Here is a 20,948-nt window from a genome sequence, read left to right on the forward strand (position 1 = left end):
GGCTTATTTACTGCACTGGCCCCTTAAATGTACTTACAGACAACTGGCTTCAAATATGAACTATAAATATACACATAAAGATGAATTCCTGAGCAATTGTTTTCTTATAGGATCATTCTTCATTATCTGAATTTATCGTCTACCTCTGAAAGCTCCATCTTGAAATCCCTCTTTCTGCTCCAATGCAAACTTGATTGTGTTGCTTTATATCAGATATACAAGCCCTCATTTGTCCAGGATGAACTCCGCGTATAACGGAGCACAGAGATTAGTTATAGCTTTGGGCCTTGGTCTCCACTTCCCAGCATCCCCGGCTGCGATCGCTCACTTCTGTTCCCCCAGGACATTTAACTGTGGCATCTGTCTCAATATAAGATGCCACATCAAGTACATAACCTACTGTACTGATCCTGTTAAGTAAAATTTCTCTGAGTTGAGAAAATGTTAATGTTTGTATTCATTAAATCTATTTTTTAAAGGGCCCATATTACACTGTTTTCTGATCTGTGTTATAATGTGGTTTCCTCATCAAAAACAGACCTGGAGTTGTGTTTTGTTTCATTCACACATGTTTAACACACAAAACCTGCATATTTAGGCTTCTTTTATCTTCTCTCAAACACAAAACACTCTCTTCCATGTAGTTAGTTATAGAGAGGTAATTGATATTAAAGATTGGAATTTAAAAGTTCTAAGTTAAAGCAGGACTCATGTGGCCTTTGTGAGTGTTTGGCTTTGACTAGAAGTAGAGTTTTGGGGCACAGCTAAACAGATGTTGAGAAGTATTACCAATACAATATAATCAATTATCTAAGTTACTTAATAATCAACTAAACAACTGTTCTGAATGTTGATAGATTCTTGTCCATATCAGTGACACATATCTGGAAATAAGATAATTATTTATGAAAGCAAATTGTGCTTTATTTATTTATTGACCAAGTTAAGCAGACAGTATTTAGATATGAAATATTTATGAGTGTAGGCTCATCTAGACTGGTGTCTGAAGATTGGAGATTAGGCATAATTTTAAGAGTTATCTAAAGTTATGTGTCGAGTCTAAACTGATCAATTAAGACATTCTGTCATATGTGCACATACAACCAGGAGAGTGGAGATGTCAGTCACGGTGAGGTACAGGGGTCCAATGGTTTGGAGATCTGAAGTTCTCAGGGCATCAGGTCTGAAGAATCAAACAAGCTGGGACAGACAGAGTGATGTGATCTAAAAAAAATAACTCCAGACACAGGCAGTGTCAGGCTGAAGGAACACTGTATCTTCTGTTTAAAGAGGAGCAGAAGACACCTTCTTAGTGTCCATGAGGTCTGGAGAAGCACTGGTCACAGATTAAGACCAATCAATCAATCAAAAGGCTACTGGCTACAAAAATGCAAATATTTAAATTTGGAAAAATATAAAAACAGATTTCAGTCAGATTAGCTACAGTAATTTGGATAAAAACACATCAAACTATTTGTTTTGGTGAAAACTTCCTTCTCGATACCAGGGTGCTTCTCGCAGTTTCATGGGTCAACCTGTAACATCCACCTTGTGATGTGGATGATGTGGATGTGCTCCTCTGTGTTTCACTACAATTATATGAATCATTTCAGCCCAGAAATTCCCCATCTCTACTTAACGAAAGGTAAAAGGTAGCTGTTAAAAAAACACCACTTCATGACATCACAAGTTGGAATAGAGCATTTGGAGGTGTAGACAAACTAATTATAAAGGGTTACTCAAACATGTACGAATGAAACAAAACACATCTCCAGGTTTGTTTCTGAGGAGGTACCTAACATCCTAACATGGCTTAAAGCTCACAGGAGTCAATTTTGCTTAATATAGGACCTTTAAATAGATTATGTAACATTTGTGATTTGCTAATTTGAGTCAATTGCTATAATGCAGCCTCGACACTGTACACTATTTCTCTTGTGTCTGTGTTTTCAGGCAAACGGCGGCTGGCAGGACGCCCCCACCCCCTCCTCAGTCACTTCACCCACAGAAGGCCCAGGCAGCGTTCACTCGGACACCTCCAACTGATGCCCTCCCATCCCATCCGCCCCCAAAGTCCCTCTACCCCACCCCGCCATGGACCCTTCAGGACTGGACTCTCTTTAAGCTGAAGTCCTGGATCTCCTCCTTCAGATCGGGACCAGCAGCGCAGCCTGAAATGAGACTCAAATCTTCAGACTTTGTACAGTTTCACGTCCAAATCTTTGTTTCGTTTTTTTTGTCTTTCTGGTGTCATGAGGTCACACAGTTAGCAGAGTAAGGCCCACGAGTTGTCATGGAAACGCAGTCACTACCTCGGTGCACTTTTGTAACGGTCGGGGATGGGCTGCACTGGTGTAGGTACCATTATTCGAGGCAATTTGATAGGCTTGGTTTAAAGGACACACATTATGCATTATTAGTATTACTGAGCACGCTTTTCAGTTTTTAAGGGTCAAAATTGGATGAAATGGGAATGAAATGGTCATTATTCGTTCTTTCCATTATACATTTAAACACAAAATCGAAAACTGAAAAAATTAATTGTTATGCTTTTTTTTTTTTTTTTTGGTTTTGGAGACAAATAATGAAAAAAATAGCATTTTTTTCTTATTTTTGGTTTTATTTTGAAAAACAAATGATTGCTACACAGATTCAGCATTTTTATAGAGCCCCACATTCAGCTTCAGCGCTTTCTTGAATTTGGTGTTCGCACGGCATCTACCTGTAGTCGTGGAAATGATCAAGTCACTTACGTCACAAGCCAGGAAGACGTTTGGAAAGATGCGATTACAACTTCTGGTGTAGTTACTGACAATGGGCTCACCTAACATGGATCTATTAAAACCGGAAAAAAAAAAACATTGAAGTAAATGTGATCATTGGTAAAATGAAGTCTGCATACGTATGTACTGTTTCGAATTATCTTGAATTTAGCGTCCTTGTCTCTTCTAATCGCATGTATCCAGTGCAATCGGAGTTGTGCGTCAGTGGGGAAATTATTAACAATGAGGTATGGCTGTAATTGTTGATTAGCTGAACATAACGGAACACTAGGGATGTAACAATAATATCTCACTCACAAAAATATCGTGGACCATCACAATATATCGAAAAGTCTCTTTGCTTAAATTAAGAGTTATGGTGTAACAATAGCTAAAAAAAAAGACAGGGGGAACTACATAGACCATGATCCTTTGCTCCATTTCAGTGTAGACTACAAGAAGAAATAACAGTTCTAAGCATTTTTAAGTCTTAGTTCTTTGGATTAAGTTTTGTCAAGGCATTTTATGAGGAAAAAGTAGCATATTAGCAGTTTTAGCTCTTTAGTGTCCATAAAATATGGCAATAAATATCGCACCGTGAGATGTATATCACGAAAATATCATACCGAGAGATTTGGATATTGTTACATCCCTAATTGTGAGGTTTCCCACCATATCATGAGCTTTCCCATGATATTGCAATAAATATCGTACCATGAGGGTCATACCATGACAATATCGTATCGTGATACATGGATATCGTTACACCCCTACGGAACGCTACAATGACATGCAGATGAAGAAAACTGGGCCTGGGAAGTTGTAATCGTATCTTTCCAAACATCTTCCTGGTTTATGATGTCAGCCTGAATAGAGCCTATACAGGTCTGCAGTAATGAATGCGATTTGATAGTAGAAATGCTCAGAATGAGTCTGAGACCTTCGGATTTTTACCTTTAACGTAACAATCTGAGGAAAATTGAAACAGTGCTTTCTATGTCTCAGAGGTACTTCAAAAACAGGATTCATGAAATAAGCGTTAATGAAGCAAAATACAACTCCAGGTATGTTTTGGATGAGGCAACATTATAACAAAAAGCTCAAATAGCTGAATTTTGCATACGATGTGTCCTTTAAGACATTTTTATAGTTTTATAGTATATTTTTTTTTTTTTATTGTATACACTGAATATTCAAAAATATAGAAGCAGACAGGAGAAAGGATAGATATTTAAAGGTGCACTGTGTAATTTTTTTTGGTGGAGGTGTCATTGCTGTGCCTGAAATGTTCAACAGTATGACATTAAACAGCTCTACCTGAAGTTTATTAAATTACAGGTAGGTTTATAGCTCAAAAATACTTAGAAAAAAGGCATTTTGACTGTGAGCGGGGTCACCTCTCCACAGATCTGACCTGTAACTTGGTCTGGTTTTGGCTCCATGAAGATTGAAAGGTTTAATATCATACTGTGAAACATTCCAGACAAACCGATAACATCTCCATGGAGAAAAGCATTTGATGGATCCTCCACCAAAAAAGTTACACAACGCACCTTTAACTTTTTGTACTATTTTTGGAAACACTTCATAAATACAACCACAGCTCTGAACACTACAGTCATCAAACGTATCAGTCAATTCTCAGAAACTTGTATTGCTAAATTCAAATACATTCGTCTGTGTTTTTAACCATAGATGTGCTAGTCTATACATTATTTTGGCAATTTGTATTAAAAAAAAGAAACTTCAATTTGAAATGTAATCGCAATTTATATTTACTACATTCACATGCAATAAATGAAATCTCAGGTAAATCACACAAAATAGAACAATACAAAAACACATATTGTGTGTTTGCAGTAAGAAAAAGACGCTGAATTTGCTTTAGAGTTAATAATTTTGATTTGAGTATTGGCCTGTATATTGTGCACAGCATAACACATAACTGAAGCTATAGCAATAAAAGTTTTACCAAGAGTGGATTTCATGACATAAATGAGACTAGTTTATAAGAAGAAACTTTGAGATCCTCAAATATAGCGTAAATGTTTGGCATATTTAAGATAATATGATTTTAGTCTGAAAATTAAGCTCTATTCACGCTTACAGGAAGACGATGTTAGACAAATTATAATACACCAATCAATGGGCGATTTATAAAAGGAAAAAAGAAAGAATACAATGACATCTAGATGAAAAAAACAAGGCCATTTTCTCAGATTTTGTCGCCAACAGAACCCAAAAGAAATCATCATCCACATGTTTCCAAAAGTCTTCCAATTTAAGCGTGAATCGAGTCCATTTTAAGGTTGGTTGAATGGTACCTACACCAGAAAGTGCCTCCCTGCTTCATCAATACATTCACTTTTCTGTTCTTCATTAGTGCCAAAGTTCACATTTCTTTTATTTGAATTGTACATTATTCCAGATTTTATTATTTCAAACACCTACACTTATAAATTTTACAAAATGCATTGGATTTTTGGGGGGTCATTTCAGTATTTCACCTCTCAAATGGGTTCTGCTCATACAAAACATGGACTTGAAAAGCACAATATGACATTGAATAAATTTTAGCTGTATATTTGTGGCATACACACGATTCAGAACAGTATATCTGCATAAAATTTAACAAAATAATTTCAACAGTACCAAAAATCGCTGGTAACCAAATCCTGAACAGGTAGAAGATTTAGATGCCACAAGTGTAGTTATTGTGATGTTATTTTCAGCAAGTTTTTTTTATTTTTTATCTCATATTTCTATTTAATGCAATATTTTCTTAGATAACTCCAAACAGTTAGCCAGCAGAGCAGCTAAATCATAAGCCTTTAAGACATGAGTCATTTACTAACACATATTTCTTACATTTTTGTTTAAGTGGTGCGTTTAAATGACTTCTTAAAAATCTGAAAATAAGTATTTGTTTACAGATTTTTACTTAAACTATAATCTGGCTAGTTTTGATTTACTTTCTTTTTGATTTCAAGACCAACTGAATAATAAATTGGCAACAAAAAAAAGGGAAAAAAAACACTCGCAGATATTTTTACTTGGAATTACAATTTGGAAATCTGTCAAACTGTCTTTTTCACTTTCACAATCCAGACTTGCTACTAAATTAAAACGAACATACCCTGAATTCAGTGTTTTTTCAGTATTCCCTTTTACCGTGTAAACAACTGGACATGTCCTCTTCACATCACAGTGTTAATCTATTTCCTTCCATTCACTCATAACATTTTTCATGATCCAAACTCCACACAGTCCTGCTTTGTTACTTATCTGTACAGTCTACAGGTAGTGCGTGGTCTGTCATAGAAAACAATAGCATTAAAATAGTCCTCATGAGCATTTATAGACTTTGATACCAAAAAGGCAAACTTTCTATCTTATACTTTGGGATCAGCTTTACAGTCATCTTTTCATAGGATTATTATTATTATGTAAACGTGTTAACAAAACCAAAACTTAAGATTCACATTGTGTTTATTGTGGACTTTCCTCCATGGCACACAGGTCAAGATGAAGAATTGAAATAGAAAATATTTTATGTCAGCATTTTGTCAATAACTTGTTTTTGTATTATATGATTTGCTTTGCTACAAGTTTGATTTTTATAATGCCATTATATGTGAATTAAAATGCTCTTCTATATACAGTATGTAGATACGCACCTTTTACTTTTTGTATCTTTGGGCTTTAGCCACAGTTACAATACTGATGTAAACAAATGAATTTTTTCCTGTTTTTACGAGAGTAATTTAATGATAATTTATCCATCAGGTTTCTGTTTGAAAATCGGGTGCCGGTTGTGGGTGCATATTGTTCAGTAGACTATTTAGTAGGGATGTAACAATAACTGAAATATCGTGATATTGTATCGTCAAAAGTCTCACAATAATATCATGGACTCTCACAATATATCGAATTACAAGCTCCTTTGCTTAAATGCATTGTTTTATAGTTTATTGACATTGGGAACTACATATCCCATGATTCATTTCAGTGCAAACAACATGAAGAAATATGTTTTTTACTTGAATTCTTGGCATTATGAAAGAAATAATTCACACCAAAATCTTTTCAAGATATTTTAAAAGCAAAAAAGTCTCCTATCTACAATTATATTAGTCTCTCCAAAATATGGCAATAAATAGCGTACCGTAGGATGCATATTGTGATAATATCATACCGAGAGATTTGGATATTGTTACATCCCTACTATTTAGTGTACTGACATGTTTAGATACCACAGTACTATATTATCAAAAATATAGTCCACAATAAAGAATCACTTTAGAGGATGCTTTCTTAAAGGTCCTGTACTACGCAGAATTGACTCTTGTGAGCTTTAAGCCATGTTAGAATGTTGCTACCTCCTCAAAAACAGACCTGAAGTTGTGTTTTGTTTAATTCACATGTTTGAGTAACACTTTATCTGTCTACTTCGAAGCTCAAAATGCTCTGGTCCATCTTGTGATGTCACAAAGCAGTATTTTTCAAGTTAACAGCTCCTTTTACCTTTTGTTTAGTAGAGATTGAAAATGTCAGTGTAAAAATTATCCAAATGATTCTAGTGAAGGTGTATGGACTTCAAAAACACAGTGGAGCACTTCCTGTATTACCTGATGACATCACAAGGTTTATTTTCAGTTTCAGAGAAGCACTCAGCCTAAATATGCAGGGTGCGTGTTAAATGTGTGTGTGAATTAAATAAAACCCAAATCCAGGTATGTTTTGAGGATTTTGAGGAACATCAGCATCATGACAAAATGGCGTACTATGGGCCCTTTAAAGGTGCACTATGGAACTTTCCTGGTGGAGTGTCTGCCACTTGGTTGTTTCTATGGATATGTTATTGTTTTGCTTGAAAAATTCCATTGCCGTGTCTTACTTTCAAGTATTTAATTACAGGAGGTTTTTATCACTTGAAACATGCATTCTTATCACTTCTCCGCCGTTCTGACCTGTAACTTGACCTGAAGACATTACCTGCTTCTCTCCATAGAGATAGAGAGGTTCAATACAATACTGTGGAACATTTCAGAAAAAACAGTAACAGCTCCAAATATATAGACCACGAAGTGGCAGACGCGACACCAGAAAAGTTTCATATTGCACCTTTAATTTATACAAGAGGGAGTCTTCAAAATTACAAAAGTTAGAATTTGCATATAGTGAATCCAGAAGCTTTTCGCATTCTTCGTGAAGGATATCAGTCTGGTCACCACTTTCTCCTCAAGTCAGAACCAAACGTGCTCGTCCAATCAGATTTGTTTTATTTCAGTGCCACGTGTGAAACGAAGGAGCGTATTCGTCACACATCATTTACAAACAAAATGACATTTATCTCACCTCAGTTTATCGTTTCTCTCATTGATTCTGCAGAAATCCATAATGTTTTTCAGTCCCATGTGACATTTTTTCCTTTCTTTTTTCCTTGTATCTAAGCAGCCATATGTGTTTTGATATTGTATGGATCATGCTTGTCCCTGATTGGCTAATCCACCTGTCTATCACGCCCATCTGAACTCCAGGATTCACCGGTGACCAGACACATCTTCGTAAAGTATTGGATAAGCGTGTTACTAGCCCCACATTTAAATACACTTGAAATCATACCTTATTGGGCTTTCTGAAAAACATCTTATTTGCATCCCTCTTTCTGATTGGCTTTGCTGTGATGTTTTATTTACTTTATTTCAATCAGAATCTATAAAAATCTGTTCTTGGCACTTGAACCAAAATGTCACCGTAGACTATAGTTTACAGTGTCCCTGCAGAGGAGAGCTGTTCCAAACCAGACCACGCAGGACTGAAGCGTCGTGTGATGAGGCTTTGAGTGTGACGATATGAAAAGGACATGGAGAGGAGAATTTGTAAAACATAAAATCTTTTCTTTGTTGCATGTCTTTAGTTCTTTAATAAAATAACGTACTGCAGTGTTTTGAATGTGAACTTGTTTTTTATGAGAATCATGAGCCTTTTTCTCGACAGATTTGGACTTTTAGGATTCTGTGTTTCTGTAAAAAGGTATTACAATAAAAAATATTGTATTTTTAACTCAAACTTAAATTCATTTTTTCTGTGCAGAAGAGTAGAAAAGGTGTAGGTTTTATGCTCTCTTCATTTGTACTGGCAATGCATTAACCCAAATAAATTGTTCATTTGTTGCTTAAATAAATGATTCTGTCATCATTTTTCTAACCAACACATGAAACTTTGAAGCATACATAATACTCCCTACAACTGCACCACAACTCACCCACTGCATCAGACTACAGAGGGACAGATAACACTCCCTACAACTGTACAACAACTCACCCTTATGCAAAAGATAATACTCCCTACAACTGTACAACAACTCACCCTTATGCAAAAGATAATACTCCCTACAACTCTACAACAACTCACCCTTATGCAAAAGATAATACTCCCTACAACTGTACAACAACTCACTTTTATGCAACAGATAATACTCCCTACAACTGTACAACAACTCACCCTTATGCAAAAGATAATACTCCCTACAACTGTACGACAACTCACTTTTATGCAACAGATAATACTCCCTACAACTCTACAACAACTCACCCTTATGCAAAAGATAATACTCCCTACAACTGTACAACAACTCACTTTTATGCAACAGATAATACTCCCTACAACTGTACAACAACTCACCCTTATGCAAAAGATAATACTCCCTACAACTGTACAACAACTCACCCTTATGCAAAGGATAATACTCCCTACAACTGTACAACAACACACCCTTATGCAAAAGATAATACTCCCCACAACTGTACAACAACTCACTTTTATGCAACAGATAATACTCCCTACAACTGTACAACTCACCATTATGTCACAAATAATACTCCCTACAACTGTACAACAACTCACCCACTACACCAGACTATAGAGGGACAGAGGAGATAATACTCCCTACAACTGTACAACAACTTACCCTTATGTAACAGATAATACTCCCTACAACTGTACAACAACTCACCCTTATGTAACAGATAATACTCCCTACAACTGTACAACAACTCACCCTTATGTAACAGATAATACTCCCTACAACTGTACAACAACTCACTTTTATGCAATAGATAATACTCCCTACAACTGTACAACAACTCACTTTTATGCAACAGATAATACTCCCTACAACTGTACAAGAACTCACTTTTATGTAACAGATAATACTCCCTATAACTGTACAACAACTCACCCTTATGTAACAGATAATACTCCCTACAACTGTACAACAACTCACCCTTATGCAACAGATAATACTCCCTACAACTGTACAACAACTCACCCTTATGCAAAAGATAATACTCCCTACAACTGTACAACAACTCACCCTTATGCAAAGGATAATACTCCCTACAACTGTACAACAACACACCCTTATGCAAAAGATAATACTCCCTACAACTGTACAACAACTCACTTTTATGCAACAGATAATACTCCCTACAACTGTACAAGAACTCACCCTTATGTAACAGATAATACTCCCTACAACTGTACAACAACTCACCCTTATGTAACAGATAATACTCCCTACAACTGTACAACAACTCACTTTTATGCAACAGATAATACTCCCTACAACTGTACAAGAACTCACCCTTATGCAAAAGATAATACTCCCTACAACTGTACAACAACTCACTTTTATGCAACAGATAATACTCCCTACAACTGTACAAGAACTCACCCTTATGTAACAGATAATACTCCCTACAACTGTACAAGAACTCACCCTTATGTAACAGATAATACTTCCTACAACTGTACAACAACACACCCTTATGTAACAGATAATACTCCCTACAACTGTACAACTCACCCTTATGTAACAGATAATACTCCCTACAACTGTACAACAACACACCCTTATGTAACAGATAATACTCCCTTCAACTGTACAACAACACACCCTTATGTAACAGATAATACTCCCTACAGCTGTACAACAACTCACCCTTATCTGATTTTCCTTAAGACTTTGTGTATATAGCGGCGATAATTTTTTATTACTTTATTTCAATATTTATTTTTTATGTATTATTTAATTTTTACTTATCCATATACATTTGTATAATTACACCATATTTGTCAATATAATATAATAACACATATATAATAATAATAATAATAATAATAATAATAATTATATATATTATATATATATTATTATTATTATTATTATTATTATTATTATTATTATTATTATTATTATTATTATTATTATTATTATTATTATTATTATTATTATTATTAGTGTTAATAATAATAATAATAATATATATATATTTTTTTATATATTTTTTTTATTATATCTTTTTTGTTATAATAATATACTGTGAGGTTTGAGCTACTGTGCCCAAGTAATTTCTCTTGTGGATCAATAAAGTTTGTAAGGAGTAGTTACAAATGTCACGTGTTATAAACAGACTTGCCCGCCTCTGTGATCCCCTTTAGGCCCCGACTTCACACCTCCAGTCGTCCAACACCTCCAGACCCCATCACATCCCTCACCTTCACAGCTCTGAAAGAACAACTGCTCCCGGCATGTAGACCTCACCCGGCTGCCCCCTCCCTCTCCGCAAATCTAGTGCTCCCTCCCAGGCTCACAAACATGCATGCACAACACAAGCCCACACACTCCACTTATCTTCTCTCTGCAGATATCAGACTTCCACGTGTGATTGTCCCCTCCTGGAAACATGCCGTTGGAATGGGGGGACTTGTTGTGGATTAGTGGGAGATTCCCGGGAGCGCAGCAGGCTGACAGACCAAAGAGAGAGAGACACATTATAATGCAAACGTAATCAAATGTAATTACATGGAGGGCGCTCTGGTAGTATCAAAGACTACAGCTCCTGTGTGTTTTGGAGTGAAAAGAGCAAAGGACCGGACGAGCATGGTGCATTCAAGTGCTGTTGTAAAAATCAGAACATAATGTGGGGATTACAGACATAAATGCATGTCTAATTTGGCTGTGAGGGCTGCATTCTTGGTGCAAATCGAAGAAATGGTGGTTTAAAAATGCATAGAAAGCACTAATGATGTGGGCATGTCAGATCATTTTCAAGTCAAATAATCTGTCGGGGTTGCCATAACAAAAGAGGAAAACTCCAAGTGAGAATTAAATGCTTGAAAAAACTTACTCAGCACTTAATTACTAATCTGCTTTGAATATGTTAGTAAACTTATACAGTAGTGTAAAATAATGAAGTAAAAGTAATGAAGTATTGTACTTTCATGTATCTGTATTAAGTAAATTTTATAGTGGATAGTTTTTACTTTTACTTCACTATATTTGAGAGCAGGTATCTTTACTTTCTTCTCCATTACATTTCTTTAACTAGACTGAAAAGTAAAAGTATTTTTCATTATTGTCTAAGACCTGCTAAAAACACTGAGGGCACATTCATAATTTGAGCAAACAAAAATAAACAAATAAAAACAGCGAGAAACACTGATTGATTCAATTATTAATGTTGAACAAAATTTTGCACAAACCTGTATCAAAATCAATACTTTTGAAGCCTTATAAAATCTCAAAAACAGGTACTTTAACATTTTTACTTGAGTAGATTTTTTCATGTGATACTTTTACTTTTACTTGAGTATTTTTCTGCTTCAGTATCTGTACTTTACTTAAGTAACAAAATTGAGTACTTCTTCCACCCCTGGTTTAATACAAGAATTCGTAACCTTTTTTTTTTTACCTCATGGCCCAACACATTCACATATGTCAACCTACCTGCCTACCGGGTGCTTGTTAAAAGTCACTGCTCTAATTTCATTTCACATTGTATTTATGACTTTCAGATTTCTCTGCTTCTCTCATCAAAATCAAATATGCTTTCACATGCTGTAGTATGTCAAAGTTGTGATTTTGACAGGATGTTTCAGACTTTTATGTGCCCCATCTTTTTGTCTCCCATGTGTATATAGAATTACATAAACCCCATTAACCATTAAAGGTCCTGTATAGGCTCTATTCACACTTACGTCTCAAATCAGGAAGATGTTTGGAAACATGCAATGACAACTTCCGGCAGGCTTTGTTGGCGGTAGTAAGTCTGACAAAATATAGGAAAAATGAGAAAATGTCCCAGTTTTCTTGATGTACATCTGGGGTCACCAACCTTGGGGCCAGGGTCCGATACCGGGCCATGGGTCGTTTGGTACCAGGCTGTAAATGCACAAATGCTGCGTGGACCGTCCCCCCCCCGTACGCAGCGTGGACCGTCTGACCGTCACCCCCCTCCCAAACACCGCAACATACAGGACCGTCCCCCCTCCCGTACATTGCGTGGACCGGTCCCCTCCCGTACGTCACACGGACTGTCCCCCCTCCTGTACGTTGCGCGGACCGTTCCCCTACTGTACGTTGCGCGGACTGTTCCCCCTCCCGTACATCGCACGGACCGGTCCTCTCCCGTACGTCGCACGGACCGTTCCCCTCCCGTACGTCACGCAGACTGTCCCCCTTCCCATGCGTTGCACGGACCGTTCCCCTCCCGAACACTGGGCGGACCGTTCCCCTCCTGTACGTCACACGGACTGTCCCCCCTCCCATACGTTGCGCGGACCATTCCCCTCCCATATGTCCCACGGACTGTCCCCCCTCCCGTACGTTGCGCAAGCTGCACCACTAAACCAGAACTAAACCAGGTCTAAACCAGAACTAAACCAGGTCTAAACCAGGACTAAACCAGGTCTAAAAACAGGTCTAAAACAGATTTAAGATGATTCCAAACAGCACATACGTATGCAGTCTTCATTTTACTCCACTGATAACATTTACTTCAATGGGATTTATCACAGTCAGTCGACGAGTCCAGACAACTTCCAAGCCCCGGAAATTGTCATCACATTTTTCCAAACATCTTCCTGGTTTGTGACATAAGTGTGAAAAAAGCCTATTATGCAAAATAGACTCATGAGCTTTTAGCCATGTTATAATGTTATCTCATCAAAAAACATACCTGGAGTTGTGTTTCGTTTCATCCATACATGTTTGAGTAACCCTTTAATACTGAAGGTGTACGGAGTTTAAAAACACAGTGGAGCACCTCCTGCATTATCACATGACATCACAAGTTGGAACAGAGAGAGAAAAAACTCTAAATATTCACGGCTTGTGCATTAAACATGTGCGAATGAAACAAAACACAACTCTGTCTATATCTTAATGAGGATTATAACATTGCTACCAGTAAAAAAAAAAAATCTTCTAAACTTATAGAAGGCAGCTTTAAAATGCACAATAGGCTGCTTCAACAAAATTGAAGGGTGGGTCAAATGCAGAGGACCTGAAGTGACAGCAGGAAAAACTAAAAAATTTCAAAAAATCAAAAAATTGGTCCGATAATCACTATGTAAATATTGTGTAGATTAGAATAACTAGAGTTCTTGAACATACTGTTTTGTTTTCACTGTTTTTCTTAGATAACGTCTGCTGCATTCATCTAAACATCCTCTGGCACCAAAAAGTGGCACTGGCCTGTAACAGCTAGGCCCATATCTCTCATTATAATATGGAAGCTGTAGGCTATACTCCCCATTCAAACTCCCACGTCCAGTGCTTTTTAATACACAACAAATTATGATTCAGATACTGCAAATTATGATTCAGAAACGTCACGGTGGATGCGTTTGAAAAGCATTGATGACGCATGTGTGAAATCAGGTCCAAGTGTCTTCTTTGTGAAAGTTGTGATCAGAGGAATTCATTTAGGAGACTGTGGGTGGCATCGGCAAAACACAAAATAAGAGATGAGGGTGCCAAAATGAAGCGCTTCCAAATCACAACTCGGAAAACTAGAATACTCTCACTGCCAAGCACAAACACCCAAGGGGGCATTCAAATAAGTATGGAGAACAGGGTGCAAAATGGGTTTCTAATGGTAAAAGTTTGATTTATTCATGGTTTTGGAGAGCAAGGAGATGACATATGCAGCTAAGTTGTTTGGGTAAGACACTTTTGGCAAAACCCATTAAGATAATATTCAAGTTCTTGATAAATACATCACAATTTAAAGGCCCATATTCCACTATTTTCTGATATATGTTATTATGTTGCCAATTGTCAAGAGGAGACAAGTTGCCCCCTCTTGACAATTGGCTACCAAATACCCAGGTATTTGGTGGCCAATTGTCAAGATCCAATTGTTCCGGTCTGGCCCCGGCCTCAGTCCTGGTCTGGTCCCAGTCTGGTCCTAGTCTCAATCCTGGTCTTAGTTCTGGTTTGGTTCCGAACCTGCTTTAGTCCTGATTCAGTCCTGGTTCAGTCGAATGAACGAATGACACACGGATTCTTCTCCTTTACAAAATGTTCCAAATTCTCCATAGCGCGCCAGTCTACTCATTCATACTTTCCGAGCAGTCTATATTCTCCCAATATTACGACTTTAATTTGACTACGACTTTATTCTCATAAAATTATTACTTTATTCTCATAAAATTACTACTTTTTCTGGCTTCGACTTTATTCTCGTAATATTACAACTTTAATGTTAAAATGTTACGACTTTATTCTCGTAGCACCAGCATCATTTTTATTTTATTTTCTTTAATCTGAGCCTTATACTCCATCGTACATCTTGAATTTCTCAACTTGAATTTTTTAATCTGAATTTCTCAACATTAATTTTTTTTATCTGAATTTCTCAACTTAAATTTTGTCAGTCTGAATTAAAGATGCTGAAAAGTAATGCAAAATCATACCCACCTATCACATGTTAGTGTTTTTTCCCCCATTTATTTCCATTTCAACTATTTTTTATTATTTTAAGTTATTCATGATAACACATTTTGAAGCAGAATAAACTGATGAAGTTATTTATTTAACACTACACAGCTCAAATCTTCTCGTATTATTACTAAAATAACACAAATCTCCCATTATTGCAAAGGAATTGTACACACATAATAAACATTGAGCCCTAAAATATTAATGACTACTTTTTCAACTACAAACTTAATCTCTTTATCCTTTAACTCATTCCAGTGTCCAGCCAGGATGGCACCTAAAATCCAGTGACTGTCTAACCCTTTTTGTCTCCCTTTACAGTGAATGGGAGGACAGTATGCTCTTGTCTCCTCTCCTGTTTAAATAATAACCCTCCAGTGGCTGCAAATACCGTGTGACATGTTCACTGTAAGACTACATGATCTCATATGTTACCTGGATGTGAAATCATGTGACACGTTTGGACATGGTAGGTCTGGTTTTTGAACAGAAATGCTGTCTTTTGATAAGAGGGCATAGCTGATAGTGTTGTCAGTATAGATTTACCAAGGGCTTTAAGAGGCAGAGCTGTCATATCGAGTTTGCCCATTATCTTGTATAGACAGGGGAGGATACCTATCTGAGCAGTGAGGGAATGTTTTTGATTGACAGATGTGTAGATTGAAACAAGACCTTTTATGTATACTTGCTGATCAGGAACTACTGCACCTTAAAAGTTCAAATTTACATAACTTGAATTTGAAAAATGTGTCTTTTTGAGAAAGTAGATAAGGTAAGTTACTCAGATGTCGCCCAGCCAAACAAGGTCTGTGTCAGGTGCTGGGGAAGCAGAGCACTGTGATGAAAAATGGGCTACTGGAACAAGGCGGAAATGGGCGGGATGCGAGAACAAGGCTCTGTTGGAATGCTCCTACTTCAGTAACCCTAGTCAGAGGGGTTACATGAAAGGATGTGGGAGAAATGGTTACTTTGATACTGACAGTGCAAGCTATTGGCCAAGCAACTAGTAGCTCAGTGTTCCAACATCCACAAATGGCAACTGCTATCATAACTGGAGACTGACGAGGTACAACAAGACTAATGCTATGGCAAGGGGGACCCAGGACGCCAGGTCAGAGGGGAGTTAACGCCAACTCCCCCACCCAGAGATTGGGTACGAAGCCCGAATAAGCATCACACTGAACAAGGCAGAGACTGACCTGAAAAATAAGAGCATGGCCTGAATGAACACAAGGCAACCCTGCGCAATATTTTTGCCATTCCTAGCATACTGCACTTTCCAGGAGATATCTGGTCATTTTCCTGCTGTAACCATTCCTCTAGTCTAGTTTCCTCTAGTCCTTCCAGACCTTCTTCAGCTCCTTGAGCCCCTAGTTTTTCTCTACTTTCTTGTGTTCCTTTTTCCTTATATTACTATCGCTTGGTATTGCGATGTCCACCACCATGGCTATGTCTGGATGGTTTGCTTTCACCATTCTGTCAGTTTATATGTGGAAATCCCACAGGATCTTGGCTCGGTCATTCTCCACAACCTCTGGAGGTTTTTCCCACCTTGATGACCTTGAGTCTCCAGCCCATACTCTGCAAAGATGTTTTTGTACACTATGGCCATCACTTGGCTATGTCGTTCCATGTATGCTTTCCCTGCCAGCATCTTACACTCTGCAGCTATGTGCTGGACTGTCTGGCTGGACTGGCACAGACAGATGTATTGCTTCTAAAATCTGAGTCTCACCGAACTTTATCATAAACTACCTACCGTGATTAAAAAACTGTCTTCTTTCCTCCGTGGCATCCTGGTGATGAGTACTTTGGACTCTTGCATCTTTGGCCTCTCACACTCACTCTCAGCAGGCCTGGACACTGGACAGAGGGGACAGAGGAGATAGAGGGGAGTGACCAACAGCAGAGGGAAGATGTAGGTCAGGCAGGGAGGTGGACATCACTGATCCGAGTGGACACAAGTGGACCGTGTGTCGTGAAGAGCACGTCAGCACAGACCCCCGCTCAGCACTGACATTATGGGAGCGCACACAGAGACGTCCGGGTGCATTACTCTCACACCTCAGCCAGTGTAGCCACTGTGCAAAGAGAAAACAAAAACACTGATTAAGATAAAGGGTGCAACTTTCTGGATGTGGCAAATCACCAGTTTTATTCCATGGACATAGAAAGTTTAAACCATAATTAGGAAATAAATCTGTCTTCTTCTCAAAATTTTATGTCAAATTGCGAAGGTTTGTAGCCAAAGACAGAACATTTCCATGAAAACTCCTCCAAGCCAAATAAGAGTCAAGTTTGTGGAGGTGTATGTGACCATACCATCTTGTCAAAGCCTGATCTCGTCAGGTCTCAAAAGCTAAGCAAGACTGGGATTGGGTAGTACTTAGATGGGAGACTGCTGGGAATTCCAGGAGCCACAGGGGGGTGCCAGTGGCAAAAAAAAACAACTGTTGTTGTGTCCTTAGGCAAGACACTTCACCTGCACTGCATAGTAAGTAAGTGGAGAGTATGTGAGTGATGGTGGTGGTCTGAGGGACTGATGGTGCAGATAGGCAGCCTTGCTTCTGTCAGTCTGCTCCAGGACAGCTATGGCTACAATAGTGGCAAACCACTGTGTGAAATGAATGAGCAATGAACTGTAGAGGACTTTGGGTGTCTTGAAAGATACTATATAAATCCAATGATTAATTTATAATGAATTAATCAAGCCTGGATGGATGTTTTTCACTGTAATAAACACACACACAAAAAACAAACAAAAAAACCAAAGACTGAAGAACATGTGCAGGCTACTATGAGAAGTCAAAACCATATTTTGGAAAACTTTGGGGCTACTACATACAGTAGTTTTGAGTTAAATAGAAAAAAGTATTGAACTGAGACTCTGTGTTTATTTGAGTAAGTTTGCAGTAATAAAAACAAGACAGACTATGTGGGCCTGCAGTCATATGTATCAAACCATTGTGGTATACACCTCTAGGCTATTAATTAGACTATTCTAAAATAAGCCTGGTCTAAAATAGCTCTGGTCTAGTCCAGTCATAGTTTATGTGAAGGTGTGAACAGCAGCCCAGTGTTTATGTTCAGGAGTCATCTAAGGCCAAGGTTATAATAGTGAGAAGCTACTGCCCTCTGCTGGTGACAGGGAAAACTCAGAAATATGCTGTGTTTCATTTCCACCTTCAAGGCTCTCAAAGCACTTCACTCATTCACTCACTCACTCACTCATACACCAGTGTACGCAGACACTAAGGGCGTGGTCTGTAAGTGTCGGTAAGTTAAGTACCAACTAAGCTACTGTCGCCCTCGTACGAGATCATATAGCCCAAAGTCTATATACAAACATATATATATATATATATATATATATATATATATATATATATATATATATATATATATATATATATATATATATATATATATATTTATGCATGCCCTTATTTTTATTACTCAATTCACATTATGAATATTCATTGTATTATGTTGCACCATGATGCAAAAGCAAGGTCCTAGTTTGTGAATTCTGTTCACTGAAAATGGCAGAAATATATATATTCTGATTCTGGAAAGATGCGATTACAACTTCCGGTGGGCTCTGTTCATGGTAGTAAGTCTGACAAATCTAGGAAAATAAGAAAATGGCCCAGTTTTCCTCATCTCCACGTCAGTGTAGCATTCCGTTATGTTCAGCTAATTAGCATTAACATCCATACCTCAGTTTTCATCATTTCCCCGAAATCTTTTGCAGCACAAACAAAGCACAAACGATTGATGCAATTTCTGGCCTTTTAGAGCATTTTTAAGATTGATGGAAGGCTGGCTGACCCCATTTTGGCCTCTAAAAAAATCGCTGATATCCCCAAAACTAAAGCAACACAAACAAATTTTTTGCAGCACAACCAGCACAAATGAAGCACAAACAATAGATATAGTGTTTGTGTACGTGTGCGTTTAATGGGGGGGGGCAACTTCACAGAGATCAAGTTATACACTAGAGCAGATTATTAATTAAAATCTTCTGTATAAATAAACTAAATTTTACAACATATATACCATAACTACTATAGAGAAATGTATGCAGATTTCACTCATGTACGGTCATTTTATTTATGAAAAGACTGAAAGGTTTAAATAATTATCACAAGACTCAGTGCAGTAGTGGAGATGGTGTGCTTGTTGTAGTCCGTTTTCTGGGAGTTGTAGTTTTGACTGTTGTTCCCGCTGCTGGTTAGGAGGATCTGGACCCACCTAAAGCAGCAATAGCTCCTTCTCCTCAATGCTCCTTCCTCCTCCTCGGTCCTTATAGCTGACCTCATGAAGTAGCTCTCAGAGGTTGGCGATAATGAGAAGGAAGGAGGTAGTTTTGCCCATTTTCGGATGGAGCCAAGGAGAACGAAGTGAGGAAAGAGAAATGAGAAGTGCCCAAGGTGTTTGGTTTGTTCTAGACTTAGGGGTCAAAAGGTCCATAAAGGGCTCACATTACACAATTTTCTGATCTGTGTTATAATGTTTAGTTTCCTCATCACAAACATACATGGAGTTGTGTTTTGTTTCATTCACACATGTCTAACAAACAATTCCTGCATGTTTAATCTGCTTGTCGCCTTGTGATGTCATGTGGTATTACAGGAAGTGCTCCACTGTTTTTAATTGTAATATTAAAATTTTTGAATTGTAATTCAACCCAGAGGAAAATTTTATGAGTAAACACAATTTCATGATATTCAGTGCCATAAAACTTGGAGAATCTCATTCCAATACCCAATCATCAATAAAATAAATACAATATAATATATAATAATATAAATAATAAATATAATAAAATACAAGAACCTGACTTTAAGATCCTACATACTTTTTACCCTATGAACACATTTTTATCTAGATTTCTTCAAATTGACCCAAAATGCAACTTCTGCCTGGCACACACTGAAAATATTACTCATCTAATTTTTTCATGCCTAGTTTGCTCCATCTACTGGAAACAATTAGAAGTTATCTTTCTCAGTATTTACAAGTTCCAATAACCCTCAAAGAAGAAAATATCATTACTCACTATACACATCAAAATGTAGAAATTAAAAAATTCATACTTCTTGGCAAATACCATTCACAGAGCAAAATTCTACAAATCTAAACCTTGTTTTCAGTTACTGTTAATCGAAATAAACCCTTACTTTCAATCCATTGACCACCTATCCTACAAAAAAGCCTTATCAAAAAACAATATATACAATGATATAATTCACAATTAGATTACCTCCCCCTCCCCCATATCAATCACTGATGCTTCCCAAAACTATATTGTTTATGTAGCTATCGTTCAGTTCCCTCTATTAGGTTTGAATTACTTTATTTTATTCTATTTATTTATTTTAGGTTTCTATTGT

At 37.3% G+C, this 20,948-nt stretch overlaps 1 protein-coding gene across 5 annotated transcripts in view; it reads left to right on the forward strand.

Annotated features, from left to right (window-relative positions):
* Positions 1-2,428, forward strand: part of LOC110154791 (pre-B-cell leukemia transcription factor 1-like) — a 150,696-nt gene extending 148,268 nt beyond the window's left edge. For 4 of the 5 annotated variants that reach the window (XM_055165074.1, XM_055165073.1, XM_020918831.2 and 1 more), the window contains one exon: positions 1,954-2,428. In XM_055165074.1, the coding sequence (XP_055021049.1) occupies positions 1,954-2,046 (93 nt within the window). In that variant the 3' untranslated portion in view covers positions 2,047-2,428. The remainder of the gene's footprint in view (positions 1-1,953) is intronic. The other variant, XM_055165075.1, reaches the window with a different exon arrangement.
* Positions 2,429-20,948: the final 18,520 nt, after the last annotated feature.

This window comes from Boleophthalmus pectinirostris, unplaced genomic scaffold, assembly GCF_026225935.1.
Source record: "Boleophthalmus pectinirostris isolate CB_2022bp ecotype Guang Dong unplaced genomic scaffold, ASM2622593v1 HiC_scaffold_7, whole genome shotgun sequence".
Lineage (NCBI taxonomy): Eukaryota > Metazoa > Chordata > Actinopteri > Gobiiformes > Gobiidae > Boleophthalmus > Boleophthalmus pectinirostris.